Raw genomic sequence first — 23,150 nt, forward strand, 5'->3', positions numbered from 1 at the left:
GCTGTTTTTTCCAATTAAAAGTATTTAATTGTCTTCTAATTTAACAAGGTCACCGTGTTAATGTTTTTTTTTCATTTCAGTCCCTTCAGTCATGTTTTCCCCTTGATTTTGCACCTCTCAGATGGTTGCCTTGAAGAACAGCGAGAAGCTGAGCAATTTGAAAGGCTCAGTAATTAACAGTTTTCTACTAAGAAGGAATTAATCCGCAAACAAATTTGTGCAGTACCTGTTCCGGCAATAAACATGATTGACGACGAGCTAGTTAACTTTAAGCATCTGCATTAAAGCCGTTGCTTTTTTTTCCTCCCCCCATTCCCTTCTTTTATATTCGCTTTGCTTAAACACAGTTTGTAATGTAAATAAATCTTCTAACAGCGGCTGATATTATTGAGTCATGTTTGCCATTCTATATCAAATCAAGAACTCTATTGATGTTTTTAGGTATTTATTGTAGTCCATAAATCTCCCTTTTTTTTTCCTCTCAAAGACTTTTTTACTCAAACAAAAGCTTTAACTTTATCTTTGCGTGCCAGAATAGCATAGCCCTTCTTTTTTTTTTGTAATCTCTTGCAACAGCGTTCGATGTTTGTTGGACACTCCCCATCGCAGTAATTTAAACAAGGCATGATGATAATGAATATTTTAACACCTAACACTGCTTGAATAAACATTGGGGATGTTTGGGGAGCGGCTCAATTTAAAAAGGACCACAAAGTTTGATTGAATTACCTTTTTGCTTCTAATCATTTCTCTCAGTCATCACGGCTGCCTGCTCAAACAATCTCCTGATTATCCTCCTCGGGGCCTTTATTGGAGCTTCCTCCCCTACATCCACGTCGGCTGTCCGTCTCCTTGACCTTTACATCCGTCTGGCTTGTCTCCTTGCAAATCCTTCGCCCTTAAGCCCACATCCTTCCCTCTCTCGGCTTAACTGCTGGGCCGTTATTACGTTCCGCCTCTTTCTGCTGTTTATAACTTTCATAGCTCTAAATGTTTTAACTCACGTGAGCTAAATATGGAACACCCTGAGTCACTTTTGTCATGGCATTGTCGAGGGGCAGTTAAGGCCCCTCCCACCCCCAGTTTGCCGTTGACTCAGAAATAAAAGGCAGCTTTATGAGGGGATTAAGGTGCCCCTCAAGTCTTTGGTCGCTGATCCCTTCTGACCGCTTTCTGGAGGAATTGTACTTTAAAATAAAGTCTCCCCGCATCTTCTCTAAGAAAAGCATATTGTTTTTTCCCAACAGCATGATATGTCGTATAGGATGATAATGTCATATTGTAATGCTTTGACGCCATCTTGTGGCCAAGGAACTATGTTGAAGTGAGATGAGGAGCTTCTCAGAAAATGAGTTTACAGCACTTGTAAATCCATTGCGACATATATATATATTTTTTTTTTGCTTGTTTTTTTTTGCTTCAAGATCCTAACTGTTCTGTTCATTCAACAACAAACCACTGGTAGCTTCAAAGGTCTCTGAGTGTTGTGAGTTAAATCAAAGCTGCAAGGAGTGCTCAACATCCCTTCAGGGTAAAACAGCGATGCACAGGTCAGCGTACTCTCTGATTTACAGTTTGAAACAAATCAAAGCATCAGGACCAAAGGTTTTGCATTGAAAAGAAATCTACCACTAGGGGGTGCCACTGCGTCTCTTCCGAATGTGCTCCAGCTGCCGGTGGAATGAAGTTAGTAAAGGTTGATATTTGCGTTTGTTTCAGGCCAGCAAGTTCTGGGTCTGGTGGAGAACCAGAGTGACTGGTATCTTGGAAATTTATGGAAGAACCACCGGCCATGGCCTGCACTGGGCCGAGGCTTCAACACTGGTGAGTTTGGCAACAGGCATCTCTTGTTAATAATAAACGTCATAAAAGCGAGCTGCAGAAAATTATTCTACAAGGAGCACCAAGTGGAAGAGAACAACAAAAGCGTTTGTTTGAAAATAAAAATAGCATCTACCTGGACTGATCGCATGTTTTTAAAATAAAATAAGAATGACTCCTCTAATTATAGAGTTAGTACCATGATAGTATTTGTAGGTGTCACTTTTGGTGAGTCTACAACGGATATCTGCGGATCACAACTAATTTATTTCCTTCTTTATCTCTGGAGTACGAGTAGCATTTGCATTTGAAAAACGCTGCAATGCATTCACATCAAATATACAGCGGCGAGAAGCAATGAAAGAGCTTCTATTAGTCCTGCAAAGAAGCTTTTTAAAAAAAAAAAAAATAAAGAAGGTAAAGTTAAGCACTACTTTCTAGTATGTTTCGAGAGCTCCTTGTGCGAGTACAAAACCCCACAGAGTGCAGAAATGAGTCATGCTGCAACACGCTTCACAAAAGCTCACATTGAAAATGTCATTTCAAAGCCCTTGCAAGGTTGTACCAAGGGTATGTTATTTATTCAAAAATACAAAGCCTCATGTTATAAATGTTTTTTAAATCTTTTTCTCTTCTTTTTGAGTTGAATTTTTATTTGGTGGCTTTTTGTTAGTTGGAGATGACACAAGAAAGTGGCAAAATAAAACTGTCGCAAAGTTCTCTGTCCAAAATAATACATTCCCTTGACAAATGCTCGCTCGTGTGTACCACCCCAAAAAAATTCTACTTTCCAAAACAGTTCGTAGAGATTAAACATACCCATTTCATAAATAAAAAATATTCTTTATCTCAAAATTTGCTTATTTCATTTACCCTGGCCCTGTTCATTGGAGGTCTTCATGACTGGTTAATCTTTCTATTAACCTTTCGAGTTGTTCCACTTCTGGCGAGGCGAGCGCTTGTTTGCAAAGGACTCAAAAACGAGTCCAGTCCAGCTGTGGTCGCTCTGCTGCGCGGCATAGCAACAGATGGAGCACAGCGGGATATGAAGAATGCTCGGGTTGCTCCAATCTTCCCCCCTTGAAAATAGGACGCCTAATTTTATTTGTAGCTGCCAGTAAGATTTATTTTATTAGCAATGGAAGTGAGAAGTTCTCCCCTTCTCTCCCCCCCTCCTTGTGTTGCCTATTTGGTTTTTTTTTTGGTACAATTCACGTAGCTGCATTTTAGCATCTATTGCCGGTCTGTTTGCAGGCTTCTCACCTGCAGCTTTATCTCGGTAAACACACGGCGGGCGATTCGGAGTCTCGTGAATGAGACTTTATCACTTTAACCGGCGGGGGAGTAGCGGCGATATGAATCTCTCTTGTTTCTTAAGATGTCATATCAAGGGTGTCGCCTGTGTACTTTTTGCAGGGGTGATTTTGCTGCTCCTCGATCGACTGCGAAAGCTACGATGGGAGCAAATGTGGAGGCTGACGGCCGAGCGGGAGTTAATGAGCATGTTGTCGACTTCCTTGGCCGATCAGGTACGAAAGCAAACGTTCACTTTCTATTTTAATGCGGCGCGTAGCGTCTTCAGAGTTCAAATTTTAAATTGCAGTGATCACATTCAACTCCATTGAGGGTGTGTGTATGAAAATGTGTTAATTAGTTTTAAGTTTTGGAATCCAAAATTCTGTTTGTCAGAATAAAATAGGCTTGAACTTTTCCTCCAAGTAATATTATTCTGCTGCTCGTCTGCCTCCTTTGTACGCGCCTCGCTCCAAGACAGCTTTCCTTTACAGCACATGAAGAAAAATGAGCACAAAAAAGGCTTTTTGTGCTGTGACATTTGGCTGAGAAAAGCTCGGCTCCGCCAGGCGGGATTTACATTTCATTTATTAACAGCTGAACAGTGGAAGACTCGCTCCGTACGGACGTCCGCTGGAGCACGGCCAAAACGTTGCCGGACGGCGCCTTTGCGACAACTGCGGCGACATTTGGCCAAGCGTAGCGACGTGTTGCCCGTGCTTTGACAACTCCCCCACTTGCCACTCTCCAACAATCATGTCAGCACCACAGCGTGATTCACAATAGTCGACCCTGATCGAGCTGAAAAGGCTGTGTGGGCGGGAAACGGTGTGACATCGTACAAGCGGGGACACAATGCTAGCAGACAAGAAATCCCACAAAGAGGAACTATCGAGTCTTGAGCGTTCGGCACCAAAAATGACACATCGCTTTTATTCCTCAAAAGTAGATTTAATTTCTTTGTAAAGCTATGTAATGTTCTGTTTGAACATTTAAGCCTGCCGCACACAGGAGCTACTATCCGCTGAGCAAAAAAAAAAATCATCCGAGACGGTTTGCTCAGCAGGTAGCTCGCTGTGCGCGAGTAATTGGCGCTGGGTTTTTTTGCCTCACGAGGCCTTGAGAGGAATATCGTAACATGTTTGATATGTTCGGCCACGCGGGGTGAAAATCTCACCGTGTGCCGTGCTACTTGAACTACGTGCTGGGCGCAGAAATTCTGGTGGTCAATCTAATTGAACATTCACGTGGAGGCCACCGACAAAGGAAAAAAGAATTTCACTATTGTAGTGGATGAAATAAGAAAATAAATGAGTGTTAACAGCTTTCACATTCAATAATAAATTAGATACCACTAGAGGGACCCACACAAAATGTATTAAATCACTGTGATGCTTTCTTCCAAACCAAGGATTGTCAACAGATGGTCTGCGGCCCATTAGTGGTCCATGGCAATATTACAGGTGGTCCATGAAATTAGAAATGGAAAATAATTGTAACATTAAAAAAATGTATTCGTCATTTAGATTTGATTTATATTCCAGCTAATTTTGTGAATCATTTACCCATCCAAATGATGTCAAATGTAGCTGAGATTCTCAAAATAGGCATACAAATAGCCTGTATAGGTCTATCTTCCTTCAGTGCAAAATAAAAAAAATATTCCGTCAAAGCAGTGGTCCACAACGTACTTCTTGGTTACAATGGTGGTCCCTTGGACAAAACCAGTTCATCTGAAACGAGGCAACACTGTCGTGGTAAACTCGCCCCATTTAGCAATTATGGCTTTTTCGTTTTCACTGGCCAGCCCGCAGCGACACAGCGCCGTCCCATGATGCATATATTGTCAGGGCATTTCACCGAGACCTTGGCGAACAAACCCCCCCCCCCCCCCTCTCCCCCCTTTATCCGCGAGCTATCCACCCCTCATCTCGATGAGTGGTACGTTTATGAGATTTTAATTAAACCTTCATTAAGTAAAGTCCCGCAAGGTATGCAGTTTGGAAAATGAACGGGGGTAGCTTCCGGAATCATTTCAGCATTCCATCTGCCTTCTGCCGTATGAGCTACTCCGAAGGTCTGTCAAGATCTCTTTATCGCGCCGTTTATTACGAGGTTATTGAGCTTTTATGTCTCCCATTAGACGGTTGTGGTGGCTGTCACCGACTGTTGCCATGTGAGTCGGAAGATCTTGAGCATTCATCAGAACTTGTTTTTAAATTGTGCGTTATTTGGACTCACAAAAAAAGCGCCATTTTGAATAATTGTTCGTAGATCCCAATAAAAAAATTCACAATACCAGTTCGATATGTGATATTATTCTGTACTATTAAAAGTGAAAGCGGGGCGTAACGTATGAACTCGACACCCACTACACAAGACGTGGCTAAATTATTCACACATGCTGGAATTGAAAAATGCTTTGTAAATCTTCTGAGACAGAATTTAATAAATATTTGAGCCTGGGGCTTAACTCAAATAATTCTATATGTGCTCTTTCATCATATGTGAGGTCCTTCCTCTCAGTTATAGATCCATGTTCCCTAATTTATTATCCAGGGAAATAAATAACTAATGTGAATTTTATCAATATTTACGCTTGATATACTAATTGTGGCAAAATAAAGCATCTAGAATGATTTAACGTGGGAGCTTGTGCCTTGTTAACATATCCACATGTTTTATATTAACAGTATTTAAACTGTCAACATTTGCTATTTAATGGGTCAACTCTCCAAATTGAACTGGGGCTCCCCCTGGTGGAATTTCCATTTTGTGATGAATACTTAGTTGCGCTCAAAAGACATAACAGTCCATTTATTAAAAAAAACAAAAAAAACATATTTTGTATGTGCAGGATATCTTCAATGCTGTGATCAAGCAAAACCCATTCCTGGTTCACCAGCTGCCGTGCTTCTGGAACGTTCAGCTTTCCGACCACACCCGCTCAGAGAAGTGCTACAAAGACGTGTCGGACCTCAAGGTGAGAAAGCTGGACCACAGCACGGGCGATCGCTCCACGTCTCATATTTTCCTCATTATGAAACACAGATCGAACTTCATTTAAGATCGAATATGCCCTCGGTGCAGTGCAAAATGTTAATAATGCCTCGAGGCACGAAGGAGGTCAAACTCTAAATGAGTCAATAGTTGTATGAAAGCACTTTCTGATGGATTGGTTGAGGTTGCCCAAGTGGGTGTACTAGCACATTACTGTATTTTTCTGATTATGAAATGCACTGAAAATTCAATTCATAATTGGGCGCGCCTGATCAAAGTTGAATCAAATTTGACTTAATTGACCTTGTGAATTTTTATTATCGCATACAAACAAAATGAAATTCCTTCTCCCTTTCTTACCAGGTCATCCACTGGAACTCCCCAAAGAAACTAAGAGTCAAGAACAAGCACGTGGAGTTCTTTCGCAATCTCTACCTAACCTTCCTGGAGTATGATGGCAACCTGCTGCGCCGGGAGTTGTTCGGCTGTCCCAGCGAGGCCGATCACAACAGCGAGAATGTGAGGATCCCGTAAATTGCGAAAGTCTTACTTGTATTGTTGCAAAGAAAAATCATGTGTAAATAATGCACGCATGATCTTCCCTTCATAGCTCCAGAAGACGCTGTCCGAGTTGGACGAAGATGACCCCTGCTATGAGTTCCGCCGCGAGCGATTCACCGTCCACCGAACGCACCTCTACTTCCTCCACTACGAGTACGAAGTCACGCCCGACAATGCGGACGTCACGTTAGTGGCGCAGCTTTCAATGGACAGGTGCGGTTTCACACGGTCACTTCCTGTAAATGTATGACACACTCAATTAAAAAAAAACAAATATAAATGTTTTGAAAAATAAACAATAACACTTAGTTGTCGCCCTCTAGTGGTGGATGTATGAATCATATTGTAGGACTCAGGTCCCCCGCAAAAAAAGTCTGATTCCACAAGAAAGTTTGAAGAACACAATCACAAATCTGTTTTAATTTGACTTTTGGTTGATTAGTTGAGGAACACATTGATGAAAACCAAACTGTTGCAGCAGAAGGAAGCACAATGTCAGAATATAAATTGTCGGCTCACTCAAGCAGGAAGCATACGTGGGCAACTGGGAGAAGACAGATAGACACGTTTGGTTGAACAAATTTTGAATTGACAATGCTGAAATACAAATGAGAGGGAAAGTTTTCACAAAGCGTATTTTTATTTTATTGAGTAAAACAAGAAGGGCAAAATTAACTGTGGGTAACGATTGGATGCTTACGATGTAAAGTCAATATTAATAAATATTGTGTCCTGTGCTGCTTAGACTTCAGATGTTGGAGGCCATCTGCAAGCATTGGGAAGGCCCCATCAGCTTGGCCCTTTACCTGTCCGACGCCGAGGCCCAGCAGTTCCTGCGCTACGCTCAGGGCTCCGAGGTGCTCATGAGCCGAGGCAACGTAGGTTACCACGTGGTCTACAAAGAAGGACAGTTCTACCCGGTCAACCTGTTACGAAACGTCGCCATGCGGCACGTCAACACACCTTACATGTTCCTGTCCGACATCGATTTCTTGCCCATGTATGGCCTCTACGAATATCTCAGGTAAGAGGAACGTTTTGCGAGTGTACCGGTTGGATTTGTTTGCCTATCATGTCACGCGCATTTACAGGAAGTCGGTCGTACAACTCGACATGGCCAACAGCAAGAAAGCACTCGTGGTGCCAGCGTTTGAGACGCTGCGCTATCGTTTATCCTACCCAAAATCGAAAGCCGAGCTGCTTTCTCAGCTGGACATGGGAACGCTTTTTACTTTCAGGTCGGTAACAGCAGCTGGTCAACTTGCGAACATTGATTCTTCAAATTTATGTGGAGACGAGAAGAAACGGCATGTTATCATTTTGCTTGCCGCAGGTACCACGTGTGGACCAAAGGCCACGCACCCACCAACTTTGCCAAATGGCGGACGGCCACCACGCCCTACAGGGTGGAGTGGGAGGCCGACTTTGAGCCGTACGTCATGGTGAGACGGGACAGCCCCGAGTACGACCGCCGCTTTGTGGGCTTTGGCTGGAACAAGGTGGCGCACATCATGGAGCTGGATGCGCAGGTAAAACACGTATCCACTCACTAGTAGCTAGCTAGCTAGCTGCTTCAATTGCTAACTTTAAAAGGGACATACAGTACTTTGCTGTTCGGACGTTTATGGTGAATAGCTTGTGTTTTGGAGTCTTTCGGGGTCTCCACTAGATTTGTTGATACTTGTTTTTTTTTTAATCAGTGATCTATGGGCATCTGCTAATTTATGCTTCACCTATAGCTACACACTTTGTCAAACGCTAATATGTCCTCATTGTCTGTTGAGCGGCCACCTTTGTTCAACTGCTATAGACAATTTAAAAAAATAGGTTAAGGTGTAGCCACAGTTCAACCTTCAAGAATTATAATGGCAAGACGCCAACACCCATCCGTCCTTTTCGACAGGCACCAGGAAGTAGCCTGCCGCGCTCCAAACACAAATACAACAATCTAGGATTTACTGTCTTTCTTTGTTAACAGTTTGGTCTCGGGAGAGGTCTCCTTCCTGTTGAGTGACATACACCTTATATAATCGTTGGAAAATGATGACTTCTTCGCAGAGCTATGTGGTGTATTTTTAGAGGGTTTTCATGTATATCAATTAGGGTAATTTGAAAATAAATAACAATTCAGTCTTAAGGGATGAATTAAATATGGTGTGAAATTAAAATAAACAGACGTTTGGGGCACGGGACATGATGTAAACATTTCATTATTGGATCGCAGGCTCAGCAACTGATTGGCAAAATTACTTTTTAGCTGTATTAAGAATTTATTATTATTCCTCCCCCCTCTCTCCACAGGAGTACGAATTTGTGGTCCTACCCAATGCGTACATGATCCACATGCCACACGCGCCCAGCTTCGACATCACCAAGTTCCGTTCCAACAAGCAGTACCGGGTCTGCCTCAAGACCCTGAAGGAGGAATTCCAGCAGAACATGTCGCGGCGCTACGGCTTTGCCGCCCTTAAGTACATGACCGCCGAGAACAACAGCTAGCCACCGCGGGCCCTCGCCGCCCCCAGGCCGCGAGTGACTGTACTGACTCGGTAAGAGTGGGGGGCGCGAGGGTACAGGGCCGAGCCAAGATGGACCCGACTCGGACCTTCCTCAAAAACCTTGACCCTACGTGTGGCGCGTATGGACCGCAGCTTTCAAAGCGGGATCCGAGAAAAAGTCACCTCCGCTCGGATGTGGAATTATTGACGTATGCATGTGGGCGAATGTACACACAGGTGTGTGCGTGCGTGAGTGAGTGACAGCCTTGCGTCCATTCAGTTTTGCACACCGCGGACACCGTCCAAGTGCCGTGACCACACGTCAAAAGCATTATTTTTTTTCCTCTCCTCTAACCGGACATCATCATCGCGGTGGCGAGACAAATCGGTAAGGATGGAGGGGAGCGACGCGAGCAATCACAATCCATCCTCCTCATTTAAATAGGCAAGGAAAATGGTCGCCAAGTGTAGCGTACTCCCTTGTCATGCGTGTGTGAGTCTTTTCAATCAAAACCTCTGTGTTCACTACAAACTATGATCTACTGCTTTCCACCGTTTCACCCTTGCCTCCAGTCTGATGACATGTTTCTTTTTTGTTTTGTTTTAGTATTCTCCTATCAACTGACGTTTGTTTGCAGGTTGCTAAAGATGAAGTCAGAAGGGCAGGAAAACAAGCTTGAATATTTCTAAAGTCTTTACATTTGGCCGAGTTCCAAAGAGTCTGCCTCGAGATAGATTGTGGTCAGTTTTCATTAGTTTCAGTATTCATTTAATTTAATAATGTGTTTATTCTTGTGTTTGTTTTTTGATCTTGCTTTAAATCCTTCTTTTTTTTATGTTTTATTTTATTTTTACTGTTGTTAAACTTAAGGCCAATGGCCAACCTGCTTTTTCACTCATTCACCCGAGAAGAAAGAGGCAGAAGGGCCGTCATGCAGGTTTGAGTGTGTGTGTGTGTGTGTGTGTGTGTGTGTGTGTGTGTGTGAAATTTTGGAAGTGTGTGACGCGGAGTGGATGGCTGACTGATGCTGCTACCTGAAATAAAAGTAAAAGTGTCAAACGCTTGCTTGCCTTGGACTATTCCTCACCGTTGTCATGAAAATGCTCTTCTCAAGTTAAATATTTGAATCTCTCCTCTTTATACTTGGATGCTTTTTTTTTTCCCCATTTGTGTGCTAATTTCGCTGTTTCCTTTTACACAGACTCTTCAAAAGTCAAAAATAAAAGTTCAACAATTGTATGTTCATCCTGAAGATCATCTTGTAAGGTCGGGCCACGCGGTCTCTTTCACAGCAACATCCTGATTTTCCCGCAACACTTAACTGTAAAAATGTTCCAAAATATTAAGAAGTGTGTCTCAGTCCTTTTCGTGTTATCGCCAGGAAAATCCACAACTGAGGAAAAACTCAAGCTTGGACCACAAGTAAGTAATAATTCATGTCTTCATTCACTATCTTCCTCCACTTTTGCTGTTTTAAAGACCATCTTGTAACACACTACAAAAGACAGCACCACGTCCATCACATCTTCAAACTAAAGCCACGTCTGCTCAGATGTTTAATGCGGCGGTCTCTGGTGGCCCCCCTCCCCCCCATCGTCTCCGCCTCAGGCCAGCTGCGGTTTGAAGTCGCTCATCAAACGTTAATCATTGCGAATTTCATTAGCTTTCTTCCGGGGGGGGGACCGACTTTCGTTTATTCGCACGGCCCCGACGCTACTACGGCCGCCGGTCCTCGAAAATGCAAACTTCCAGTCATTTAGACCAAAAAAAAGAAGACACAAGCAAATCTTTGATTCAGGTTTATTTTTGGGGTTCTTACTGACACCTCGTGTTTCATTAGCATCTGTTGCAGAACACATAAACGGACAGCTCCTAAAATAGGAGGAGACATTTTATTGCGACATGAGCTGGCTGACCTTTCCAAATCAGTGACATTTTAAGTGCTACTAATATTTAAAAAAAAAAAAAAAGAATTCAAAACTTATTAACCATCTGTGGAACATGCAGGCGTAACTATTCTTGTATCTGTTAATTGTCTCCTTTATCAAGCCATTAAATATTATCTTTCAAAGCAGACACTCATGTCATTATCTCCAAGGTGCTATTTATTGCACCTATTAATTACTGGAAAACAAAAGTCACGTGTCAGTCCAATGAATGGGTGAAAGTTTGAAGCAGTAGTCGTGATTTGTGAGATTCTGTTTATCTTTGTCAGTGTCGAAATAGGCTCGTCATACTCTGCGCCGTCCGCTAAGATAACGTTGCATCATTGCGCCATCCGTGCGTCGCTGAATGTCATGATTTGAAAAAAAAATGCTCTTTATCATATTCCATCTTCAACAACCCATAAACCTTGATCCACCCATCATTAAGTGCTGCAACTCTATTGTAATCCAATAAAAAAAAGAGACTAACATCATTTACTGCCTGTAAATAATGTGATGTCAAATCTTTATCGCTGTTCATGACATAACAATTATCTTAGTATGCTGCACGTTTTTTTATTTTAAAAAAAAAAATGTGATATGAAGCGGAAAGTTTTGAATTCAACACATTAATCTGACTTTTTTCGACAGGGGAAAAAAAAGGAAACTATCTATAGTAATAATTATAACATTAAAGATTATTGTTTTAATTGTAACTTGTGGAGTTTGTAAAATAAAATGCTCAGCCAACTCCTGTTGACCAATTGTAAGATAACAAATGTGCGGCGAGTTGGAAAAATGTTGGCCTTGGCGCAGTCAAACGGGAGAATCGTGCCAGCGTTTATCAGATGTGAGTCATGATGCTGTCATTTAATGGAGATCAAAAGCTGGTCTAAACTTCCAAAACCTTCACTTCGCTTTGTGTTTTTTATATATTTATATTTATTTACTTATTTATTAAATGAAACGTGGAGTTAGAAATACCAGTAAAAAGATACTGAATGTTTGCTTCTACCCGCTGTACTTGACATACAGTACTGTGGAAAAAAAAAAAATCAGATAACATATCAAAAGCAATTTGAAATCTGGCCATTTATCAACACCAAACGTTTTTTTTTTTTTTAATCATACACAAATCATTGGAGTGAACTGCCTTCTTTTCAGGCAGACATTTCACTAAGGTCATTCGCACAATTACTGTGCTTGTTTGCATTCCAGCTCAATTTCACTGAAACCTGTGCACAGCACCTTCGCACACACCGCACGTACAAACGCCCACATGCATGGACCAAAACATTGCAATAAATCCTGATTCATCTTGTTTTGACAAATTTAGAAATTAGACATAAATTCTAGTGTTATAAATTATCTGTTTTAAGGTTTTTATTGTTTGTTTAATATTGAATAATGGAGTCCCTCAAGGCTCTGTCCTCAGTCTGTTATTAATTTTACAATTGGTGACACAGATTTTTAATTTATCACAAGTGCCTGAAATTTTTTTGGGACATTGCGATGTACTGTATCTGCCATCTGATCAATGTTTTGAAGCCTCTTTCTGACCTGTTTCCATTAACCTAAAATATCCAAACACAGTGCTGTTGTTGACCTTTGGCAACACCCCCACCCCGCTTAAAAACCTCCTTGCTTTCCTTTTAACAATGGCCTGTCCTGTCCCGTCCCTCCTCCAGGGGTGGAAGAGCCGTCACCGCCAAAAAGTTTCGAAGACAGATATCAGTGAGAACAATGGTCAAGGATAAGGCAGGCATCCAAACGCAAGGGATTCCTTCGTCATTACTGTTAATAATTACAGCCGACAGTCGCAACTGCAGCGTAATTTATTGATGGCTGAACAGCGGGACATCGCAGTTACGCTCCAAATGCTGGAGGAGGCGGAAAGGCCAGTGGAAAGTTGGAATTTGTAGCACTCTATCAGGTAGGTGACGACACGGTAGAATTCGACGTGGCCTATTCCGAAATTGGTGGATAATTTCTGCACTTTTTTGAGAAATTCACAAATTATTTTGCAATTTTTTTTGTCTTCGTAAAAAAATAAAAATAAAAAATATATTTATATAAAATAAAAAAATTAATGGCACATTTTTTGTGAGATTTTTTTTGTCATATATTTCCTGTTTGGTGATACTAAAAAAATTCCTATTTAAAAGACAGTATTGAATAAATCCTTTACAATTTGAAATAAAGTCAAAAATTATTTAAATATCAATTTAATTTTACATTGACTGGGTTGCATGTTTGTTTTTATTCAAAGTACATACTAGCTGCATTCGCTGCTATTTTTATGGGTCAAGACAAACTCATCTTACAAGTTTTCATAAACTTTAGAACATTATTACAACAATTTAAAACATGTCTGATAAAATTCTGTTGAGTAGACAAAAGCAAGTTCAAACCTGATCTAAAGTTAATTTCAGAATGACTTTCACTACATTTTATCTGACAACAAATATAATTACCTCAAGTTGTGCATTTGAAATTTCATTTTGGTAAAACTGAATTTGTCCTCCAATTCTGGAATGACCCACATCATCTAAAGGAGGTGTTCTATTGTAGGTTAGAGGGAAGTGGTTCATTGAAAGCAGCACTGTCTGGCATTGCTCTCTATTTATCAAATCTGACAAGTGATCCAGACCTCAAGCGCTTTCCCATCTGGACCTTTGTTTTTAGCGGCGTCAAAGGTGATCTCATGTTTAAATGTGCTTAAATGGATCTCGGCAGAAGCAGCAGCAGGTCCTCGGACGTACCGCAGGTTGTCGGGATGCAAGCGATGGGCGACCAGTACCTGGTGGCGCGCTCCCTGTACTCGGAGGAGTCTTTTACCGAGGACCACAAGAAGGTCTACAGGCACCGCAAGACTACGCTAGACCACATCAAGCAGTACTTCACGTGAGACATAACACGCACTTGAGTACACTTGAAATGTTGGTAGATAACGTGTTCAAGTCTTATCTACTTTTCAGGTTGAAGCTCGTGCTATTGTAAAAAAAAAAAAAAAAATCTGTAACGTTCGGGCCAATTTTTGAAAAGCATTCAATACGCTTAACGTCATTCAAGTGATGATTCATGGTGGTTCTAATCCTGAACTTTTTCACCGATAGTTTAAAAATGTCTTCTGTATCTTACCGGTCACTTGTATGGATTCTCATTAGATTTGGCTTCTTTTTTTTTATTTTTATTTTTTATTTTATTGTAATTGTAGGTGTGATACCAGACGTGCCAAAAATGCCGTTTTATCTTTGCTTCCAATCATTGGCTGGATCAAGATCTACAGGATTAAAGAGTGGTTGCTGAGTGATATTGTGTCGGGAGTCAGTACTGGACTTGTTGCCGTACTACAAGGTTTGGATCAACTGTTGATTTTTGTTTTTGTAAGTGTCACTTCAATTAACTGCTTGAAGCAAGCACCCTGTGCCTCTTCAGAGAAATCCATAAGTGGGAGTTTTAGGTTTTGTTTTAGTCTGATGCCAGTTTGATGTTATCATTTAGGTTTGGCCTACTGTCTCCTGGCTTCCCTTCCACCCTGGTACGGGCTCTTTTCTGCTTTCTTCCCAGTTGTCATCTATTTTTTCCTCGGAACCTCCAGACACATCTCAGTGGGTAAGGCCGTTCTTTTTTTTACGACCAAGTTTCCCTTTGAGTCTCATGGTCTCCTTTTCTGAAGGTCCGTTCCCGGTGCTGTGTCTGATGATCGGCTCGGTGGTCACCAGGCTGGTACCGGATGAAGGCCCGCCTGTTAATATTACGGGTTTTGAAGGTCTCACCATGAATGAGCAGCGGGTTCTGGTGGCCTCCTCTGTGACCTTCCTTGTGGGAATCATGCAGGTGAAACTGCCTTTTATTATTTTGAGGGTTTTCCCCAAAAATACTTTTACATAAAATTCTCAAAAACCCATGCATGAAAAGACACAGTCTGAAATTCCTTTCATATAAAAATCAGGCTTCCCTCTTGGGTTCCAGGTTCCAGTCATACCTTAAAGTCCTTCTCACTACTGGCGTGCCCCAGGGCTCTGTCTTTAGGCCCCTGCTCTTCCGTTATCACAGCATGAATTTTTCCCTCACTCTTTGTGGTCATAGTAAAAAAAAATAAAGTGGCCCGTGCGTCGTGAAGTACTCTCCCTGAGACTTATTCGATCTATTTTTGAAGACACAACTGATTAGGTTCTTCCACATTTTTATGTGTGTCTGGTAGCTGGCGATGGGCATCCTGCAGGTGGGTTTCGTGGTCATGTACCTGTCCGACACTCTGGTGTCCGGCTTCACCACGGCGGCCGCCATTCACATCCTGGTGTCCCAGCTGAAGTTTGTGCTGGGCTTGCAAGTCCCTGGAATGAGTGGCCCGCTCTCCATTATTTACGTAAGCTAATAAAAAGCTTAGGTTGTATCTTAGCGCAGTATGTGATTCTTATGTTGTTTATTTCTTGACAGACTTTGGAGGTCATCTTCTCCAAGATCGAGTCCACCAACGTTTGCGACGTGGTTATCTCCTTGGTGATCATGGTGGTGGTGTTCATCGTGAAGGAGCTGAATGACCGATTCAAAGCCAAGTTGCCTGTTCCCATCCCCATCGAGGTTATCATGGTGAGGGGCTCGATCATTACACACTAATCTGCATTCTGATTGATTTCTTTCCAAACTAAACAGCTCTTAAGGAGTTCATGACTTTTACTAAAACAAAACTAATGTCTTCCCCAGACTGTCATCGCTTGTGGTGTTTCTTACGCGTTCGACTTCAGGACCAAGTATAAAATCGACGTCGTGGGTCATATTCCAATAGGGTACGGTATTGACCTCAGCCACCTACAGCATCAATCGGAAGAATCCATCCCGATTGGTGATGTTCCTTCTCAGGTACGAGCCTCCGATGGCCCCAAACCTGCACATCTTCCAAGACACGGCCGTGGAAGCCTTCCCGATGGCCATCGTGGGTTTTGCTGTGGCCTTCTCTGTGGCTAAAGTCTATTCAGTGAAGCACGACTACACCATTGATGGAAACCAGGTGCACAGAACAGGAAAAATAAAACAATGTGATTTTTTTTTTTTTTTTATAACCACATATGTTTCTCTCCAGGAGCTGATCGCTTTTGGGGTCAGCAACATTTTTGGCGCGTCCTTCAAATCTTTTGCAGCTAGTACAGCTCTGTCTCGGAGTGCGGTGCAGGAAAGTACTGGTGGAAAAACACAGGTAACCTGAATTCTTTTTTTTTTTTTTCCACGCAGTTCATTTCAATACATTCAATATGATTCTCACTTCTTCAGATCGCCGGTTTGCTCTCAGCTATCATCGTGATGATCGTCACCTTGGCCATCGGATTTCTCCTGGACCCCCTGCCAAAGGTTGGCTCCGCCCCATCCCTTTTGCTTTTTTGTTTACACTTCCCTTGACCCGTGTTCCCGACAGTCCGTGCTAGGCGCTGTGGTCATCGTCAACCTGAAAGGAATGCTCATGCAGTTTCGAGAGGTCCCGTATTTGTGGAGGCGGGACAAGTCAGACTGTGTAAGTGGATTGATATTGATATTGAATAAATTTGTATTTCATTTGGTGTTTTTTGTTTTTGTTTTAATATACAGATTGTATGGCTGGGCACGTGTATTGCAGCCATCTTACTTGGATTGGATCTCGGTCTGGCCGCAGGTCTCGGTGTGGAACTACTTAGTGTCGTCCTCAGAGCTCAGTTGTGAGTCTCTAATCATATCTACTGCTTGTATCAGTTGGTGGGAGAATAGCAATATTATATTCCTTCTCCTCACTTGTTGCTGGGCAGATTTCATATTCACCACTATGAGCCAGATTGGGCTAACTAGATTTTTGGTTTATTTTGGAATTTAAAATGTTATGGCTGCAATAAAATTGCCAAGATTTATATATTGGTGATGATTTCTTCTGAGCACTTATTTTTAGAAAAATTATATGACTTTTATTTCTTCTACTGTAACTCAGCCCCCGCTGCAGCGTGCTGGCCAACATTTCCGGCACTGATCTCTACAAGGACCGAAAGGACTATATTGATGTAAGTTGGCGATGGAACAAGTGGACTGACTATTTTAAACACTGCCGGACTCAAATCCAAATGTATTCTTTCTCCAGATATACGAGCCAGAAGGAGTGAAAATCTTCCGTATCCCGTCGCCGATCTTCTTCGCCAATATCGAGTTCTTCAGAAGCAAACTGGTGGAAGCTGTGCGTCTATCGTTTTGTTTGTTTGTTGATCTTTAATGTCATTTGTGTCCTATAAAGTTTTTCAAATGTGCAACACAGGTTGGATTCAATCCACTGAGAGTCCTCAGGAAGCGAAATAAAGCGCTGCGCTTTATCCGGAAACTTCTAAAGAAAGGTTATCTCCAGTGGACATCGGTAAGTGATGACCTGCTTGTATATAAAAAAATAAAATAAAATAAAATGCACATGTTGAATGTAACAATAACAACATAGTCGTTTTCCACAATACACATGCAGTCGAAAGTCGTAAATACTACAACACATCATAATTGTTTACTGCGACAAAGATTAGATAATAGTTTGAGATTCGCCAGACTCAGCACTCGTGTACCATCCACGTTGTGTCACGTTCTTGGGTGCTTTAAACTATAAACATCAGCAGCAGCAGAAAACAAAGCAACATTTTCCTTGTCCAAAGGCAGAACATGAGACAATATTTCCTATTCCAGAACGGCTTCCTGAACACCTCATGCGGCCCCATCAACGAGTCGGTTGAGTTTGAAAGCAACACGGAGGAACTGGACCTGCCTGCCAACTTCAAGGACCTGCCCGCCCGCGTGGACTGGAACGCCGAGCTTCCCGCCAACATTGTTGTCCCCCGCGTGGACCTGCACAGTCTGGTGCTGGACTTTGCGGCCGTCTCCTTCCTGGACATCTCTGCTCTCAAGGGTCTCAAAGCGGTCAGTTCATTTTCCGCCACAAGTTTTGAAAGTCTCCTCACTGTGCGATCCTCTCATCTCTTCCAGGCTCTCAAAGAATTTATCCGCGTTGAAGTGGACGTCTACATTGCTGCTTGTGATCGTAAATATCAGTTTCTGCGTTTTAATTTTTAAAAATACACAGCACAATAATTCCCCAAAAATGCTAAATTGGAAGCAATTATTCCATCAGTTGTTTGTTTTTATGTTTTTTTTTTTTTTTAGCGTACATCCTGGACAAATTGCACCAGTGCAGCTTCTTTGATGATGAAGTGCAGCCGTCCATATTCTTCCTGACGCTGCACGATGCCGTGCTGCACATCCTGAACAAACATCCCGAGTGCTCCCAAAACAAATCCCGTTACGACAAGGTAGTGGGAAGCCCCCGCCGGTTACTTTCAATAAGAACTTTATTGCATTTCTGAATCATTGTATATGTTGCATTGATCATTTCATTTCCAGATTAAAACAATGGTGACGGTCCACCATCCTGCGGGGAGTCTCAGGAACAGAGATAAGAATGTAAGCATTACAAATACTTACGTTGTGTCTCGTTCAAATCATTCTTGACGTTCAGGATAGAAAATGAATGAGTGAAAATCTCATCTTTCAATCTCATTTTTGTTGGATGTTGATAAAGATGACACTCATTATTTTATCCACAGGCAGCAGATCCAGAAACCAGGCTCTAACTTCTGCGTGATTCCCTTTTTTTTTTTATTTTATTTTTTATGTCTAACACCGAAGGGGAAGTTTGTTTTAATTTCCAGATCAGCTATTTAGAGCACAGCGCACTTATACCGCATGTAATGCTTTTGCCTTGACTTGACAATCTGTATGTAAGCCTTTGAAATGTATGCAAAGTGCTAATTTGGTGTCTTCGTACTCTGCATAGCAATTTGCGGACGTGTTAAAATTGATTTTTATATACTTTATAGTATTTTCAGGAAGATGAGAATAAATTACGTTTTTGGAACATCTTGTTTGTAAACATTTTATACTTGAATAAATGTGTGACAAAAAATGTTTTTAAAAGATGAAATGCATGTGTACTGTCTTCTGATTCATTTTAATTCAATTTTGAAGTGTTGGGTGAGTATCAAAACGTGAATGGGCTGAGCCTCATCAGATATCAAATGATCAATGCATCATAAAAGTATCTTCTTTTGTCAATGATTATAAGTGGCGCATCAAAAAAGGTGATGCGACCGATGTGGAGATTCTAGATTAGATACACCGACGGCCAAAGGTGCAACACTTTCATCGAGGAGATATGAAGTTGACTCCGAGGAAACCCTACGCAGTCGCCAGGCCGACGTATTCCGAGGACAGCTTTGCGGAAGACCACCAAAAAATCCCACGCTTGCACAAAACCCCAACGAGCCACGTTAAAGACTACCTGACGTAAGTCGCCGCCGCTCCTTCCTTTTCTTTGACTTCTTGACTTGTTTTGTTTATTCCACACCAGATGCGACGCAAAGAGAGCCAAAAATGTGGCGCTCTCCCTTCTCCCTATTGTCGGCTGGATGAAAGCGTACCGAATCCGAGAATGGCTGCCGGGGGATCTGCTGTCCGGGGTCAGCACGGGCATGGTGGCAGTCATGCAAGGTGAAGAGCGGAAAAATCCATCGGCATCGCTTTGTTGTATTCCGCTAAGAAGATTTTGTGGGCTCCATCAGGACTGGCCTTCTCTTTGCTGGCCTCGCTTCCTCCCAGTTATGGCCTCTACACCGCTTTCTTCCCCGTGCTCACCTACTTCTTCCTCGGAACGTCCAGGCACATATCTGTCGGTAAATCCTTCTTCATATGTCTTCAAACATTTGGGAAAATATTCCTTCTGCTTCATTTAACAAGGTGCTTAAATATGAAGAAAATGTTTGACAGGATCAGCGTGATTAGACTTTTAAAGACGGTCCTGACTTCCCACAGGCTCGTTCCCCGTGCTCAGTTTGATGGTGGGCGCCGTGGTGACCCGCCTGGTCCCGGAAGACGGACCACCCGCCAACATCACAGACTTTGAGGGGCTGACGCAGGACCACCAGAGAGTGCTGGTTGCCTCCTCTGTGACCTTTCTCATGGGGCTCTTCCAGGTAATGAAGATTTAACTGTGATTGTTTTGCTCACCACAAGAGGGAGCCTACACATTAATTCTATCTTGAATTTGTTTTCCTCACAGCTGGCCATGGGGGTTTTCCAGGCGGGCTTTGTGGTGGTGTACCTGTCAGACACCTTGGTGTCCGGGTTCACCACAGCGGCTGCCGTCCACATCGTGGTGTCCCAGCTCAAGTTCGTGTTGGGACTGACCGTGCCGGGCATCAACGGGCCGCTCTCCATCATTTATGTGCGTACAAGTCATCATGGATCCCAAAGTTGGTATTGTAGTCAATTTTGAGCTGTGGCCTATTGCGTGCAGACCCTGGAGAAGATCTTCATCCAGATCACATCCAGCAACGTGTGCGACCTGATAATGTCGGTGGTCATCATGCTCGTGGTGTTCATCGTCAAAGAGCTGAACGAGCGTTACAAAGCCAAGCTGCCTGTGCCCATTCCCATTGAAGTCATTATGGTAAATAATACTTTCATTATCAAAATAATAATAAAATGTAAACACTTTTTCAAGAAATACTATGACTTAAATGTGATTTCCTCAAAAAGAAAATGCTTAAAGCATCCCAAAAAAAATATGTCACTTGATTGTTTTATGTTTTCTCTCTACCCAGACCATTATAGCGTGCGGAGTGTCGTATGGCTTGACCTTTGAGACCAGATATGGAGTCGATGTTGTGGGCAAAATGCTAAGTGGGTGAGTACTTTGTCACTATTTCGCCAAGATCGGTCTACATTCCTGTGACAAACCAAGTGGATGGAACTTCTATAGCGTTCCTTTTGGCTCATCTTCAGGTACGAGTCTCCGATTGCCCCCAGTGTGGAAGTCTTCCAAGAGAGCGCCGTGGAGGCTTTTCCCATCGCCATCGTGGGCTTTGCGGTGGCCTTTTCCGTGGCCAAAGTTTACGCCATCAAACATGATTACACCATTGACGGCAACCAGGTTAGTAGCCAATATTAAAAAAAAAAATGTGGGGACTGTTTTTGAAAATGAAATTGTGCAATTAGGAGCTGATAGCGTTCGGCGTGAGCAACATGTTCGGCGCCACCTTCCGCTCGTTTGCCGCCAGCACGGCTCTCTCCAGGACAGCCGTGCAGGAGAGCTCGGGAGGCCGAACACAGGTTGCCGCTCGCTTTCCCGCCCGTTGCAACCCTGTGATAACAATAACATGATTTTTTTTTTTTTCTTCATGTCGACAAATTCAGATCGCAGGGCTCATATCAGCCATGATCGCGATGATCGTGACCGTGGCGCTTGGCTTTTTGTTGGAGCCGCTTCCCAAGGTAATATGTGGTATTGCCTCTATTATATCTTTGACTTTACTCATTATTAATTTCTTGTGCAGTCGGTCCTGGGAGCGTTGGTGCTGGTGAACCTAAAGGGCATGTTGATGCAGTTCCGAGACATCCCCTACCTGTGGCGGAGAGATAAACATGAATGTGTGAGGACAGCAATGACGACATTTTTTCCCCCCCCCCCCCGCCATGTTGCCCGTAAGTGAGCCTCAAATGTGATGCGTGTGCGTACAGGTGGTGTGGGTGGGCACGTGTACCAGCTCCATCCTGCTGGGACTGGATCTCGGACTGGCGGTCGGCTTGGGGGTGGAGCTCCTCACGGTGGTCTTCAGGACTCAATTGTAAGACATCGGAACGGAAACAACAACAACTGGAGAGATCTCAATCTTGCTCCAAATGTCTCTCCAGTCCACGCTGCTCCATCTTGGCGAACATCCCCGGAACCGACATCTACAGGGATCGTAAAGACTATCTGCATGTAAGTAGCCGCGTGATATTGTTTTGTTTTTTTGACAATCATTGTTTTGTTTGTTCTTGTGAAGATACTTGAACCCAAAGGAGTGAAAATCTTCCGAATCCCCGCTCCCATCTTCTTTGCCAATATTGACTTTTTGCGGGACAAGCTTATAGAGGCCGTACGTATGCTTTTTGACATACTTTTGACATGACCAGTCAACTTTCTGCTTTCATCCAATCAACACGTTGTTGTTCTAGGTTGGTTTTAACCCTCTGAGGGTTCTGCGGAAAAGGACCAAGGCTTTGAAAAAAATAAGGAAGCAGGAAGAGCCGATGAAGGAGGTCACACCTCAAGCGTAACGCGTCGTATTCAAAACGACCTGGTTCCTGAAAGCCGTTTCCTGTTCCATGTGACCCAGAAAGCCGGGAAGGATTTGGAGTTTTGCAAGCCGCCGTGCGACCCGCAACTTCACCCGTTAGATCTCCACAGCCTCATTCTGGACTTCTCTGCCGTCTCCTTCTTGGATATCTCCGCTCTCAAGGGACTCAAAACAGTATGATCCTGATTTTAACATGGCAAGATCCAAATGTCTATTATTTTTGAATGCGTGTTTTTCCCCTGCTTCCCGAAAGGCTCTCAAAGAGTTTATACGAGTTGACGTGGCTGTTTACGTCGCGTCATGTGATGGTGAGATTTATCTGTGTCACTCACTTTTTTGTACTTGTGCCATTCTTTCACACCATTGATGTGTTGACAGTGTGCATACTGGAGAAACTCCAGAGCTGCATGTTCTTTGACGATGACATTCAGACGTCTATGTTCTTCCCGAGCATCCATGACGCCATGCTGCACTTGCTGGACAAACACAAGTTGGACACTGTAGCCAACAGCTTGGTAAGATAAATCCAAGTGAATGTAATTGTTGTAATGCTGTGTTTTGGTTTTTGACTGTTTGTCTTTTCTTGTTTCAGCCACTAGAAACCAAACTGTAGAAGTCCTCAACATTCATGCTCATCCTTTTTAAATAAAAGAAATATCCTGAAATAAATGTATATGTCACATTAAAATAGGTTCCTCCACATTGTGTCAGAAAATTTCTTATTTACACAGATATGTATGCGATTCCCTGCATTTTTTCATGTGTCTATCACCACGACGCAAACGACAGATTTAGACATCCACTTTGCTTTGCTTCACCAGTAAGACTTCAAGACCTACTTTTAACAGCAGGTAGGTAAAACCAAATCAAATCAAGTAAA

At 42.7% G+C, this 23,150-nt stretch overlaps 3 protein-coding genes across 9 annotated transcripts in view; all 3 read left to right on the plus strand.

Moving 5' to 3' along the window:
• large1 (LARGE xylosyl- and glucuronyltransferase 1) overlaps nucleotides 1–9,187 on the plus strand; it is a 112,249-nt gene extending 103,062 nt beyond the window's left edge. For all 5 annotated transcript variants that reach the window (XM_085902023.1, XM_085902024.1, XM_085902025.1 and 2 more), the window contains 9 exons: nucleotides 1,720–1,824; nucleotides 3,238–3,350; nucleotides 5,972–6,097; nucleotides 6,478–6,633; nucleotides 6,725–6,888; nucleotides 7,421–7,699; nucleotides 7,767–7,913; nucleotides 8,009–8,204; nucleotides 8,977–9,187. In XM_085902023.1, the coding sequence (XP_085758149.1) occupies nucleotides 1,720–1,824; nucleotides 3,238–3,350; nucleotides 5,972–6,097; nucleotides 6,478–6,633; nucleotides 6,725–6,888; nucleotides 7,421–7,699; nucleotides 7,767–7,913; nucleotides 8,009–8,204; nucleotides 8,977–9,174 (1,484 nt within the window). In that variant the 3' untranslated portion in view covers nucleotides 9,175–9,187. The remainder of the gene's footprint in view (nucleotides 1–1,719; nucleotides 1,825–3,237; nucleotides 3,351–5,971; nucleotides 6,098–6,477; nucleotides 6,634–6,724; nucleotides 6,889–7,420; nucleotides 7,700–7,766; nucleotides 7,914–8,008; nucleotides 8,205–8,976) is intronic.
• A 1,335-nt stretch (nucleotides 9,188–10,522) lies between these two features.
• LOC147040158 (chloride anion exchanger-like) lies at nucleotides 10,523–19,059 on the plus strand. Of its 3 annotated transcripts, XM_085902022.1 has the most exons (21): nucleotides 10,523–10,596; nucleotides 13,836–14,003; nucleotides 14,317–14,456; nucleotides 14,604–14,714; nucleotides 14,779–14,939; nucleotides 15,307–15,471; nucleotides 15,543–15,695; nucleotides 15,810–15,892; nucleotides 15,966–16,113; nucleotides 16,186–16,299; nucleotides 16,374–16,451; nucleotides 16,516–16,611; nucleotides 16,686–16,792; nucleotides 17,056–17,125; nucleotides 17,203–17,295; nucleotides 17,374–17,469; nucleotides 17,784–18,014; nucleotides 18,081–18,135; nucleotides 18,258–18,403; nucleotides 18,495–18,554; nucleotides 18,698–19,059. In XM_085902022.1, exons 2-21 carry the CDS (start codon nucleotides 13,876–13,878, stop codon nucleotides 18,722–18,724), a joined length of 2,262 nt encoding a protein of 753 aa, XP_085758148.1. In that variant the 5' UTR covers nucleotides 10,523–10,596; nucleotides 13,836–13,875; the 3' UTR covers nucleotides 18,725–19,059. The 3 variants fall into 3 exon arrangements, with proteins under 3 accessions (XP_085758148.1, XP_085758147.1, XP_085758146.1); XM_085902021.1 differs by lacking the exon at nucleotides 10,523–10,596 and having other exon boundaries at nucleotides 13,044–14,003; XM_085902020.1 differs by lacking the exon at nucleotides 10,523–10,596 and having other exon boundaries at nucleotides 13,044–14,003; nucleotides 17,784–18,135.
• A 221-nt stretch (nucleotides 19,060–19,280) lies between these two features.
• LOC147040159 (chloride anion exchanger-like) lies at nucleotides 19,281–22,970 on the plus strand. The gene is made up of 19 exons (XM_085902650.1): nucleotides 19,281–19,436; nucleotides 19,501–19,640; nucleotides 19,712–19,822; nucleotides 19,962–20,122; nucleotides 20,209–20,373; nucleotides 20,446–20,598; nucleotides 20,753–20,835; nucleotides 20,934–21,081; nucleotides 21,147–21,260; nucleotides 21,345–21,422; nucleotides 21,485–21,580; nucleotides 21,669–21,775; nucleotides 21,843–21,912; nucleotides 21,977–22,069; nucleotides 22,149–22,232; nucleotides 22,310–22,444; nucleotides 22,524–22,578; nucleotides 22,649–22,785; nucleotides 22,863–22,970. The coding sequence occupies exons 1-19, from the start codon at nucleotides 19,306–19,308 to the stop codon at nucleotides 22,881–22,883; spliced, it is 2,082 nt and encodes a 693-aa protein (XP_085758776.1). The 5' UTR covers nucleotides 19,281–19,305; the 3' UTR covers nucleotides 22,884–22,970.
• The last annotated feature ends 180 nt before the right edge of the window (nucleotides 22,971–23,150 follow it).

This window comes from Syngnathus leptorhynchus, chromosome 21, assembly GCF_054491065.1.
Source record: "Syngnathus leptorhynchus isolate UIUO chromosome 21, UIUO_Slep, whole genome shotgun sequence".
Taxonomy (NCBI): Eukaryota; Metazoa; Chordata; class Actinopteri; order Syngnathiformes; family Syngnathidae; genus Syngnathus; species Syngnathus leptorhynchus.

What these genes read in the sequence shown, in the direction of transcription:
- LOC147040159 (XM_085902650.1), top strand. Translation starts at nt 19,306, where the DNA reads ATGAAGTTGACTCCGAGGAAACCCTACGCAGTCGCCAGGCCGACGTAT. An exon ending in GTCCAGGCACATATCTGTCG is followed by an intron (nt 19,823 to 19,961) that starts GTAAATCCTTCT and finishes GACTTCCCACAG; the next exon opens with GCTCGTTCCCCGTGCTCAGT. An exon ending in ACACCATTGACGGCAACCAG is followed by an intron (nt 21,082 to 21,146) that starts GTTAGTAGCCAA and finishes TTGTGCAATTAG; the next exon opens with GAGCTGATAGCGTTCGGCGT.
- LOC147040158 (XM_085902020.1), top strand. Translation starts at nt 13,822, where the DNA reads ATGGATCTCGGCAGAAGCAGCAGCAGGTCCTCGGACGTACCGCAGGTT. An exon ending in CACATCAAGCAGTACTTCAC is followed by an intron (nt 14,004 to 14,316) that starts GTGAGACATAAC and finishes TTGTAATTGTAG; the next exon opens with GTGTGATACCAGACGTGCCA. An exon ending in ACTTGTTGCCGTACTACAAG is followed by an intron (nt 14,457 to 14,603) that starts GTTTGGATCAAC and finishes GTTATCATTTAG; the next exon opens with GTTTGGCCTACTGTCTCCTG.